This window comes from Hylaeus volcanicus, chromosome 1 (assembly GCF_026283585.1).
Source record: "Hylaeus volcanicus isolate JK05 chromosome 1, UHH_iyHylVolc1.0_haploid, whole genome shotgun sequence".
Lineage (NCBI taxonomy): Eukaryota > Metazoa > Arthropoda > Insecta > Hymenoptera > Colletidae > Hylaeus > Hylaeus volcanicus.
Genome location: NC_071976.1, coordinates 27,869,875 through 27,881,958, shown reverse-complemented (window position 1 = coordinate 27,881,958; position 12,084 = coordinate 27,869,875). Strand labels below are relative to the sequence as shown.

Sequence of the window (12,084 nt, the reverse complement as noted above, 5' to 3'; positions counted from 1 at the left end):
GGGTACTCGATACGTAAGAATAAAACCTTTCGACGTTTCTAATCACTCTACAGTAAGAGCTGATCGAACTAGTCTACGAAGCATGAATACTCCCGTCGATTACCGCCACCATATAGCGGGTACTTTTCTGAAAAGACTCACACGTGACCACCTGACGGGTATCTCTCTCGAAGGGTACCAAAAACTCTCGGAACGGTGAAAGGCCGTCGTAAGCGTTTACTTCCGTTTACTTTCGAGCGGTTCGCGAGCAACGTTTCCCCGATCGGCGAGGACTCGCACGTGCCGCGGGAGGAATTCGTGAAAGAATCGAGACGATGGTTCACGAGGATGGTCGAAGGCTTCGGCGGAGCGACAGCGAGACACGACGTTACGCCTGAAACTGGCGACCCGTCGCACAACCGCGGCCAAGCTGATCGATGCCCAAGAGAATAGCGACCGCTGCAGTGGAAGCGAGGCAGATGTTTCGCTTCCAGAACGCCGGCGCGCATTCTCCTCACGTGGATTGCACGCGCGCATGGGTGTCCTGTCCATCCTGTTTCAAGGAGCTTTACCGCCACGACCTTGTCCCAGGAGAGCCAGGCCCCCACCGACCTTGCACTCTGCACTGCGCCGCTAAATAACCCCCCGATCGCCATAACAATCGCGTTTCCGGGAACGCGAAAGCTCTATCGATGTGCTTTGACCTTGCACCCATGAGTTTTGCGGAACTCGTCTGTAGTTATTTTCTTATACGTTACCGGGAGGCTGCGTGGAGTTTCGACGGGAATTATCCGTTGTACTCGAGCATGGAGGAATTCTGCTTTCGTTACTCTTGAATCACTGATAGGTCCTGGGTTAGATTCTAGAGTTACTTCTTATAAACTACTATCTACTCATCCTAGCATATCGGACATAATATACCGATATGTTTACTTTTGTTGGATCGAAAACATCCAGAAATGAAAAATATAAATAATTGGTTATGAAATCCTTACATTTCAATCTCACGTGCAAATAATTTGACGATCTTTTTCAAATAACCTGATAAAATATGAATTAACCGTGTCCGTGTAGCGTGTAGGAGTAAACATCGTTATATGCGTGGAATATCGATGGTTCGATAAAATTTGAATTATATTAAATTAACTAACTTTCCATAAATGACAGCAGCTTCAAACGATACGTCCATATTAAATGCGCGAACGATACGTTCGCGAATTCAATCATTAATTTATCGTAATGTCACGGTATCTTTAAAGCCTGACATCGACAAGAATTCATTCGATATTACTGCACTCGCAATGCGCCTACGTCACGGAACTCTATCTGCGCGAGTGCTCCGGCAACAACTGTGTTCGACGATACCGGAAATTTTTACCTCCGCCAAACCGAATTAGCACAATGCTGTGTACTATTTCCAAAGCATGTCTACCGAGAATACCTCATCCCCTCGAGCGAAGGTATTACCTGTATCTCGTTGATGAGTGACTTTGACGCCGTGACACATTTGACACTGCATGTAACGCAGAAACGGCAAATAAATCCTTACATGGAAATTGCGTGTTATAAATAGAATTTAACTGTTTCGTAAACGACAAAGTTGAAATTTATCGAATTTTATTCGAATGGTAAATAATATACAATAGAAGTCGCTACTTTTTTTTCCAGACGTTAGGTTTACAAAAGAATGCTAACTAATATCCTAGAGTGAGAATAAAATCAGTTTTGGAAATAAAAGGGTTCTTACACTTTCAACATTTTCTATAAATCGTGATCTGGCAATTATTTGGACGAGAAATAGATTCAACGTTTTATTTTCATATATTTTTTTAATTTCTGTACGTCACAAGGTCTCATTTTATTATTTCACAGAATCCGTCGAAGGACAAAAATTTCATTTTACTGTCACGAACGAAGTGACGCAAAAAACGTCGGATTTTCCCTTCTAATAAAAGGGAATGCGCGTTTATTGCGCGCGCTTGTGAATTATTTAAAATTTTTTTTTTTTCACGCCTTATGGCCCATATTTATTTCGACGAGGTTTGTTTAGTCTGCTCTGTTGTGGCATCGTCTCAGACTTCCAATTTTCGACCAGTGTATTCCCGTTTATTGAACGCCTTCGATGCAGCTCGCATTTCATGCGCTTCGTTCATATGAATTGACAAGTGGTCACAAATAGTATTAAATCAATTCTTGCGCGTTTATATGGATGGAGAGAAAGTGATTGATAAACGTGGAAACATTACTCACATAATAATTACAATAATATCGAGTGCAGTTCATATTAGAAATTGTTTTTTAAAATAAATAATATTAAGTTAATAACGATCAAAATTCAATACCCTAACACTCGATGCACGGGTATCCAAAAATGAAGTAAAATCGTGGAGGAGGTCAGTTCATTGATAAATGATTCAACCAAGGATTCAGATCCGCTTCGGCATAATGGTAAAAATTTCATTTTACTGTCGTATTATTTATAATACGTATGGGAAAAAAGACATTACAGAAAAACTAGAAAAGAAGGAAAACTCACAATAATATGTTTTGAGGATGAGATCAAAATATATATCTACATGTTTCATGTTGTGTATATTTATGGCTCTTTCCGGTGTTAAAATTGTTCAATTCTATAACATAATCTTGAATACAATATTTGGAAGAACATTATCAATTATTCATCATCGACAAGCATTTACAAAAATTCTTTCGAATAAGAATACATTAATTAGAACATCTTCTCGAATAGCCGGAGTATGACTGTTTGACAAATTTTGAAACCTTCGTTAGATATTCACGTCGAGGGAATGACACGGCAAAAATTCGGCTGCGCGAAATTTAGAGGGAAAAAAAATAGCTGGTTGGGTGACTGCGCAGCGTCACGAATGATGAAGAGGGGAGACTGCTATAAATTTCCGTGGTACCTACGTGGGATTCAACGTCACGTTCTCCGCCGACGTCACGACGCCCTGAGCGTTGTAAGCTTCGCGATTCATTCATGAAGTTCTAGAAATTCACGCACTAGCGAGCGGAACCGATGACATCAGAAGATAGATAAAGAACCACCCGAAAATATCCCCGATTATCTGTAGGCGCGCTATTTTCGTCTCCGTTGGTTTATATGTTTTCTTAGCGATCTTTCGAATAGAAATTCTATCCGCGCGCAATGACGCTGGGCGTCGTATTTTCACGCGCTCGCGGACAAGCGTTATTTTCACGTAGGAATGTCAACCTGTTTTCTTTTTTTCCCCCGCGAACGTAACATCTGAAAAATTCCAACCAGCCTCGCGTTGAAATATTTTATAAACTTGGTCGTCCGAAATAACCGATACAGGCTCCCTTTTATCGAAATTTACGCAATATCATGGCGACGACCACGTCAGATTTTCGACGCGGTATAAATTAATATAGGTTGCGAACCATTTAAGGGGGTTGGTTAATTTAGAGATAACGAAAATTAATTTTTCTTTGAGACTCGAATATTAGAAATATTCTACTGAATGAAGTATGGTGACATTTATTGTTCTTCTTTTATTTTTATTTCTATTCTTCTAGCTGACGAAAGTGTGGTTAAATTCTTTTTTTTCTCTTCACATTTTCTTGAAAACTCAAGTCTTTAAATCATTACGCTGAAAGAATTACTGCAATCAACATTCTATCTGAACTGATATCCACAAACGATCATAAATATGTATAGTAATCAATTGCATTATTGTTTCATCGCCTTTTTATGGAAAATAGTTTTTATTCTATGCGCTTCATTATAAATAAATGTGTCCTCTTGCCTATTTCCGAGGAAATTTTTGTCGTCTTTTCACTCCCACGCTCGCTTGTGACATAACGGCGCGATGACTAGCGTTGGTATGACCGAAAAGTGGCCTTTAAAATATTTTTGACTGCGGTAAACTAACCGTATACCTTCGGCCCACGACATGGCAGGAAAGTGCAAATTGGCCCTCGGGCAAAAGTGAGCTTTGCACGCCTGGTTGAAGGATTCATTCGACCGTTTCCTCGCGGCAGACGTGGTCAAAGTTTTATTAGAATAATAGATATCCAATAAAACCAACGCGTAGCGATGTATCCGTGACGTTTATTCGATGCAATCAATTAAATTTTTATCTATTCATCGCGAATCATTTTATTTCACGATCCAAACTCCAATTTTTATTTAACAGATTGACCATCCCGTCACCCACGTACTGGTGATAGGACTTCTGAGGAACAAAAAAAGATTAATTCTGAAGGTAAGGTGTTAAAGAAACTAAATCTGAATAGAATTCGTAAATTTGGCGAGGTCACGATAAATAATTTATTAATTTATATATGTAGTTTCCAATTCTCTAGGAATAACAATTTAGCCTTGCAGAAAGGATCTAGCAGGATAAGGATAGTCAATCGGCCCCCAACCCAATTTTCATTGCTATTATGCGCCGTGCCATGCTTTTGCATAGTGATATGAATACTTATATTCAGAAAAACTGTTACCCATCTTTGTTCAGCTATACTGTTTTCTCTCGAATGTTTTCGCACTCGAGTTCTGCGTCACGAACGTTCTGCTTTCTTTCAAACGTGCAAACCGCGTTTCCTTCTCATGTGACTAATTTCCGTTCGCGCGTGCCCTCCGTTCGCTCGTATCGCGAAGAGGCTAATCAGGATAAATAGGCGTGATGCTTCTTCTAAAACGAACAAATCTATTTTTATGTTCCCCGTCCGGGTCGATGCTTCATCTCAGTCTATCCACCACCGTGTATCTTGTTTTCTCAAAGAACTGAGAAGCGTTAATAAAATTATTCTTTTTGGTAGGTACCGTTTTGCTTTGAAAAAGTGAATTTTGTGGAGAAAACAGACCTTTTGTGGAAACGTATTAAGAACAAAACACCAAAGAATGTCTACTCAATGCCAAAAATGTTGACCTTGGCGCTTAGTAATATAGAGTGCAATAAAATAAAGTAAATTTCGAAAGGCACAGTTCAAGACAAAATCGATAGAACTCTCTGTAGAACACGATGCGCGAGGAGAAGTTCGATCAACGAAAGAGCATCGACCGTACCTCGTCCCCTCCTGAGACCCTAAATATGATGTTTCGAGCAGGGTCGCTCCCACAGTATGCATACACTCTGGTGTCGATGTATCAAGCAAGGTCGGGTTGCGTAAAAATGCCAGTGCTAGACAGGCGGATTTTGTTCGCATCGGTAGAGGCCGATCGTTCCCCAGGTACGCCTAAGACCAGGAATATCCTCGTGAACGCCCCCGCCGTGCCAGAATCAAGGGGACACTATGCTAACCTCGAGTGCACCGGCCAAACTACGAACTCATCTCAGAAATATGGCCGAACATTATTATTAGATTACGTATACACCGCTGGTCTGGAGTCGTGCGTTACGTCTAACGACTCTTTGGACATTTTCCTCTCTCGTTTCACCGATTTCCAGCTTAAGAGCTGTTAACGCGAGGACCAATTGTCGGAAGCAAGAACTAATGCCTGAAGCTTGCGAGAGCTGGAACACGAGGACCCTCTGTTGGGAAGGTTTGCAGGTACTAAGAAAAAAGTTAGTTCATGTGAATAACCGTCTTCAATCTGTCATGTTCTTGATTCGCTCGAGTGGCTCCTTCCTTTTTTTACCGATTAGCTCGTTATTTCGCATTTTACGTAAAGTATGGTTACCATTCTCAGAGCAACATTCGACAAATTGAAATTTAAATAAAGAATTAAAAGTAACAGAAATTCATATTAAATTTGTCCTATACTTTTTAAATAATATCAAACTTAAAAAATTGTTAACTATTCATTTTCAATTAGATAGGATTTATAAATTTTTAAGAGAGCCCAACTTTATAAACTAAACTCGTTTATGGTTAGTCTATAAAAACCACATTATTATTTTAGTAATTTATGTTCATCAGAAATTTCCATTTATTTCGAATTGAAATCCGTCGAGCCCTTGTGCTTCTTTTTAGCTTCACTCTCTCAATTCCCTGAGCTCGCTCCCACTCAACATCTCGGTCCTTCATTCCCCTTGGCTTGCTCCCCCACTTTCAGTCGTTATCTCTCTAACTACTATAATATTAAATTCAGTACTCACGTTCCGATGCACCGGTGCACGTGCCACCCTCTCCGAAGATCCTCGAAGTAGTTCCGCGAGCAGTTCAGGACTTGGTCCCGGAAGACCTTCGAGTTTGCTCGGGCTGGAAGTGGTTCTATGGTGGCAGGGCGTGGGCGGCTCTGAACCGCTGTTATTTGAGCTTGTGTTGTACGAGAGATTCGCGGAAACTTTTCTGCGCGGACGTAGACCTTCCTCGAGAGCTATGTCGGTGGTTCTCGGCTTCGCCATTTCAGCCTCGAGCATTTGCCCGTAAGGACCGCGCAGAGGCCTTTTACTATACCTGCACAAATTAGAATAAATTTCAATGACAATAGCTGCGATTACACTCGAAACAGATTTCACCAAACGAATATTTTAGAAGGCAATTCTTCCCTTATTAGTGATATGTCAGAGGAACAGAAATGAAAATTAATTGGTTATTCATGTAAGGACATTTTGCTCCACTTCTTTAAGAAAAATTATAAAACAAACCGAAACTCTAGTAGAGTAGTTGTATCCACATAAACCGTAGTATATAGGCGTACGTAAGATACTATATTGTGTCTTATTATTTAGTTTATAAATCAAGCAGACTAGTTCGATACACTTATTACCGAATAAAGTATCCACGTTAATCACGCGGGACAATTTTAAACACACCTACGAGTCAACAAGCTTAAGGAACTAAGGAAAAATGTCGAATGAAAAGTTATGAATTTGAATGATAGAAAAGTGCGAAAATAATCGAAGCGTTGGAAATCTAACGTGGAAGAATAGTTCCTACTCTAATTTCCGTTCTATTAGGATATATTAGCGGTAATTCTCGCGTTACCTTCTAGGCGTGTGGCCTTCGCAGTCGGAGAGGTCGCTGGGCGTCGCAGGTGGCTCGTCTCTTTCCTCGCTGCTCTGTGCTGACAGCTTGTTCCTGTCGGTCTCCAAGGGCTCCGGCCATTGGGTTATGTACACACCCTTTCTCCTTTTGCTGGTGTCCCCTCGATACCTTCTCGTTTTACCCGATGGCGAGGACGTCTCCGAGGGCGCCTCACTAGTCGCCTCGCTACCCTCGCTCGCCTGGCTCAGCCGTGGCTCTTCCGGTGGGGGTGTGATTATCACCTCGTGAGGCTCTATCCTATTTTCTGCCACACAAAACAAATCATTTTTTTAAACCTGCTAGCGAGATACATACATATAATATTTTTAAATCAACGGTTTTTTGATATGTAATATATATTTGCACACATGTGTTACGTATACGATCATCGATCAAATTGTTAGAGACACCGAAGGAAAAAAGATCTGAATCTTTCAAGGACACGATGTTAATTTTGAATATAGAGTGTGTATCGTTCTGTGATGAACATTTTTAAATTTAACAGCACCGTGTAATAAGATACAATCTAAATAAGATTGTATGGATGAACTAATTTTTTTTCATTTATATTGTAGAAGTTATTGAATTATATATCATGATCTTCGAAACATGTTTATTCCTTAATGCATTTGATAATTGAATCAACTTCTGCAATTAACGTAAACGTGTTCTTTTGAGATAAAGTGAATAGACCAATTAACAGAATAAACGTTCTTTTGAGAGAAACCTAGGACAATCACAGAAGATTCTGCAGAACAACAAGTAAAAGAATTCATATACCATTTCATGCATTTTAAAATTCTAATGGAACAAACCAGAAAAATCATTTCAACTTTCCATGAAATAAAATTATACGACTCGATGAAAAGGAATCCAGGGTAGGAAAGGTCACTTTAATTGTGCTCCGTAACCTTTTCCTCTATACATTTTTTTTCAGTTTCACGTGAAAAAGAGCTGCAAGCTGTTCCAGTTCTCAGAATCGATTTACGCATGATTGATTGGTATATTAAAAAATATTGCTCAACATCCTTTTAACGATTTTCAGAAATAACTTCGATCGAATGCACAGTATTATTAATTTCAGTTTGCCCCAGTTGCACTCGTGTCTCTAGTACCTCTATTCGTAAAATTACAATTGTATGCGTACAAGAAGAAGTTACTTTGTACTCCTCAGCAAAAGCTTAGCGGATCGTACACAAAGTAATTTTGCACTTAGGATGGACAAAATTTTCTAATTTTATATACGATTTATCCCAAGTGCTTAATTTCTGTACCGCCAGGTATTTCGTCCTTCCACGATTGAAAGTTGAAATAAAAAAAAAAAAAAACAACCGAAAGATGGGAACGAAGGAGAAAATCGGAAGCGCGAGAAGATACGAGAAAATGAGATTGCAATCCACTTGGTCCAACTGTTCCCAATGTATATAACTCTCTTGCCACCGATCGAGAAACGACGGAAACGAAAGCAAGCTGGGCGAACAGTTGCCGTCATAGGTCAACAGATCACCGTGGGCTAGCATTTATTGTGATTAGCGGGCTCCAGCCACGAGCTGGGCGTGAAGTCATCAATGAAGACGGCTATAACTCCGTGACGCTGAAACCTCTATTTCGTATCTGGCACCCGACGTTCCGAAAATAGAGCGGGCGCGAAATAAAGTGGAAACTTGGTTACACCTTTATGCCACCGTACTCCTGTCGATGCACCCGAAATAGTCCTTCTTTCCCTGCCCGCTGGTGGACAGACGAAAATATTTGGCCACCCCATCCGGTTCGATTCGATCCTAATGTATCACGCCGACACGAGCCCACTTTCAACGAGCGATTCCTAATCTCTGCCAGTCGATGCTTCGATAAACGTGTCAACGAATATTCGATAATTAAGAGCACGGGTCGTTGAATCTTACGTGCGGAGCGAAACGACCTATTACGATGCGAGTCACGATCGGATTCGTAGAACGTCAGGTGCACCGAGAACGGAGAACACGGAAGGTGTGATTCTGGCACGGATTAAGTCGTTAAATTAAAATTACAAGCTGCGAGGATGTCGGAGTTAGTAATATTATGTTGCCAATTTCTACTGACGAAATCGGATAAATAACAAACTGTTGCTATAAGCAACGAGCAATTTACAAATTCGTGTCCTGTGGGCTAACGATTTCGTGACTATGGAAATTAATTTCTTTTTTCACAATACGATCTTTTAGAAAAAAACAAGATACCATTAATAGTTCTTATCCCAAGAAATAAAAATTGTTTTGGATATTAATCTTTTACCCGTGCCAAAGAAGATGGACGAACCTTTCTGTACGGTTTCTTCGATTGCCGCGTTGTCGACGAGAGGATAGACGGGTTCGGACGCGAGGATCTCGATGGGAAGTGCGTCAGGCTGCACCAGATCCACTCTGGGCTCGTTGATCTCGGGAACCGGTGGTTCTGGGCTGGTGAGGGCACTGGACGTCGCCAGACTATCAGAACCATCGCTTCTCGGTCGGATCTCTTCGAGGTTTCCGGTCTGCGGTACGCCCAGGCCTTCAGCGGAACCGACGGCGCTGTCGACGCTGGGCGTCGATGTTCGCGGGCTCTGACGACTGGGGCTGTTCTGCGGCGTCGAGACAACTGGACTGACATCCCCTCGTCTTCGTGGCAACGTGCTGGCGCGAACATCCTTGCTCTCTGTACGATTCGATGTCGCTAACGGTTGAACCTTTTGTCTATTGGCTGCAAACAGAAGTAGGGTGATATGTATAATTCGTTTTCTTTAAATTAAGGAGGGAAATAGATTTAGGCTCAAAGAGCCCGAAAATCAATTTAATACGTCCTCAAACAGAAGTACAATATTTAGAAGTAGGATCATTCTTATGAAACGTAGAAGATCATTTATTTATTAGAACTGGGAAGATTTAATTTTGTTCGTGCTGAAGAAAGATTTATACCCAAAGATTCTGTGCGAGATACATATACGAAAATATTAACAAACTTGGCAAGTATCTACATATAATATAATAAATAGGTACACGCGCGATATCGATACATCTGCTGCGAATGTGAAGTTTCTATGAATATTTTCGGACATCGGTTATATATAGGACGCCAGATATAAATTGGTTTACTCAATAATACAAGATTGTGGTTCTGACCTGTCAATCTTCGTAACTGACTCTTTTGAAAATGAAACCTCGTACAAATAAATTTTCTTCCACATTTTCGACTTATTTCTGGATCAGAATCGTCTCCTCCTATTACAAATTGCGGGACACCGTGTGTGATGGCGTACCAATGATATATCCACATCATGGCAACGATAACAGTACGGACAGAGATAGGAAAAATTCTTATTTAGATACAAAATTTGAATAGCGAATAAAATATGGAAAATGATTTCTTCCTTACTTTTTGAATTAAAATTTAAATCTAAATTAAAAAATGAAATAATGTCTTGAAAGCATTATTTACCTTCCTGCGCAATAGAATTATTTGCTTAGATTAGAATAAAGTTGCCTTGTCTAAGGGTAACCTAAAGATTAGGCGAATTATACAATTGTATCTATCGCAAATTAGTTCGATCAGTGTAAGTTTACACATATTCTTTCTAAAATTAGAGAATTTCTTTTAAACGAAAATTGTATTATAGTAAAATAGTTAGCACTAATTTACTATGACAGTGTGTTTCTTAAAAAATGCTTATTTAATCGCATAATGAATTCCTTTGCCAATAATATCACGACTTACTAAAACTCTTGAAGAAGTCTCTCTCTCTGAAAGAAAGCTACAGGACAAATTACTCTTTTATTAAATATTTTTACTAATTACTATTTGTTCCGTTGAAGCAGAGTACACGCGTTCCTCGGTTAAAGGGTAGATAAAAAAACGAGATCGAAAATAAACATCCATGGAATCTATCCGTTTCCCGACATCCTTCTGCAACGCTGAATCTTCAATTTTTTAATCGAACTGTCTATCACGGCATACCTCGAAACGCAAAAGAAAAAATACACATTCGTGGAACGTGTACTCTCCCTATTTTTAATAGTACCTCGAGTGTTCTTGTACCAGTGGTTACAAGGCCACCGTGAGCGAGACCACGCGGGAAAGAGAGAGGAAGTTCTAATTACCTCCACGAGTGTTAGGTAAGTTTGGCAGCCCTCTCAACACGAGGAGGTGGACCATTCCAATAATAACAAGCGGAGTGTGCGAGTGGGAACGGGAACGAAAATCTCGGTGACGCTCCAAATCGACAGCATGTCGTCTTGGCCGAATTTCGCCTAACCGACTGAACGAGAGACAAACTCGCGAGGGATGTTCAGCAATCACGAAAATGCAAGAAGATTCAAAACTTTTCAGAGACGCAGTTCTAATAGCGCTGATCAATTTTCATTCCAACAACGAATGAGCTAAGCTAGGGGTGAAAACACCCCCTCGAAGAAATTGTGAGTTCTCGTAGTATAGTGACCTGTGACCATCTAAATGTCATCAAGTTAAATTCCAGTCTTACGGTTTATGGTACCTTTCAATAAGAGAACCAAGAATATTAATAAGAAATAATTTCTTTATTGTATTATAATTGAACAATCTCAGATATCGAAACAAATCACAATCAAAAGGTCTTTAATAAAATTATTTGAATGTCATCACATGTCAAACTCGTTTCCAAACAAATTCTAAATCTTTTTCTTTCTACTTCATCCTGTTTCTCATCAGAAATATGTACGTTCACTTTTCAACTGGTTCTCCAGAGATTTTCTGGTTCAGATCCAGCATCGATATTCCTTTCGATTTACGGGAAAGTGGAAAAGCGTACAAGTTCGATCGCCTTAATTATGACGCATGCTATAAATCATAGCAGACGATTATAAATGAATTCCACGTTCGCGAGCCCCGCTGCAATTATGGTGGTCAATAATTGGACGTCAAATTAACCGCTGGGTAAATACTGCCTCCGCAGTAAAACACACATCCGTTAATTTAACTCGCGGACTACCAAAGGGAACACTTCTCAAGCACATAAATGTTGAAAAACGAAAAATTACGGAGTGCGTAAGTGCGCAATTACAAGCGCACAAAAAGGTTATAGGATGAAAAACGTGGCGTGTTCACAGTCCAGCCACTCTTTATAGTGCCAAGAAAGACGTTTATCAGTCGAAGCAGAAAACG

The 12,084-nt window shown here is 40.2% G+C and overlaps 1 protein-coding gene across 6 annotated transcripts in view; it reads right to left on the bottom strand.

Annotated features, from left to right (window-relative positions):
• The window catches only part of LOC128884459 (rho guanine nucleotide exchange factor osg-1), a 63,054-nt gene that overhangs the window by 23,721 nt on the left and 27,249 nt on the right, over positions 1-12,084 (bottom strand). For all 6 annotated transcript variants that reach the window (XM_054137900.1, XM_054137915.1, XM_054137923.1 and 3 more), the window contains exons 6-8: positions 9,232-9,651; positions 6,895-7,198; positions 6,063-6,363 (exon numbers count right to left, since the gene is read on the bottom strand). In XM_054137900.1, coding sequence (XP_053993875.1) covers positions 6,063-6,363; positions 6,895-7,198; positions 9,232-9,651 — 1,025 coding nt within the window. The remainder of the gene's footprint in view (positions 1-6,062; positions 6,364-6,894; positions 7,199-9,231; positions 9,652-12,084) is intronic.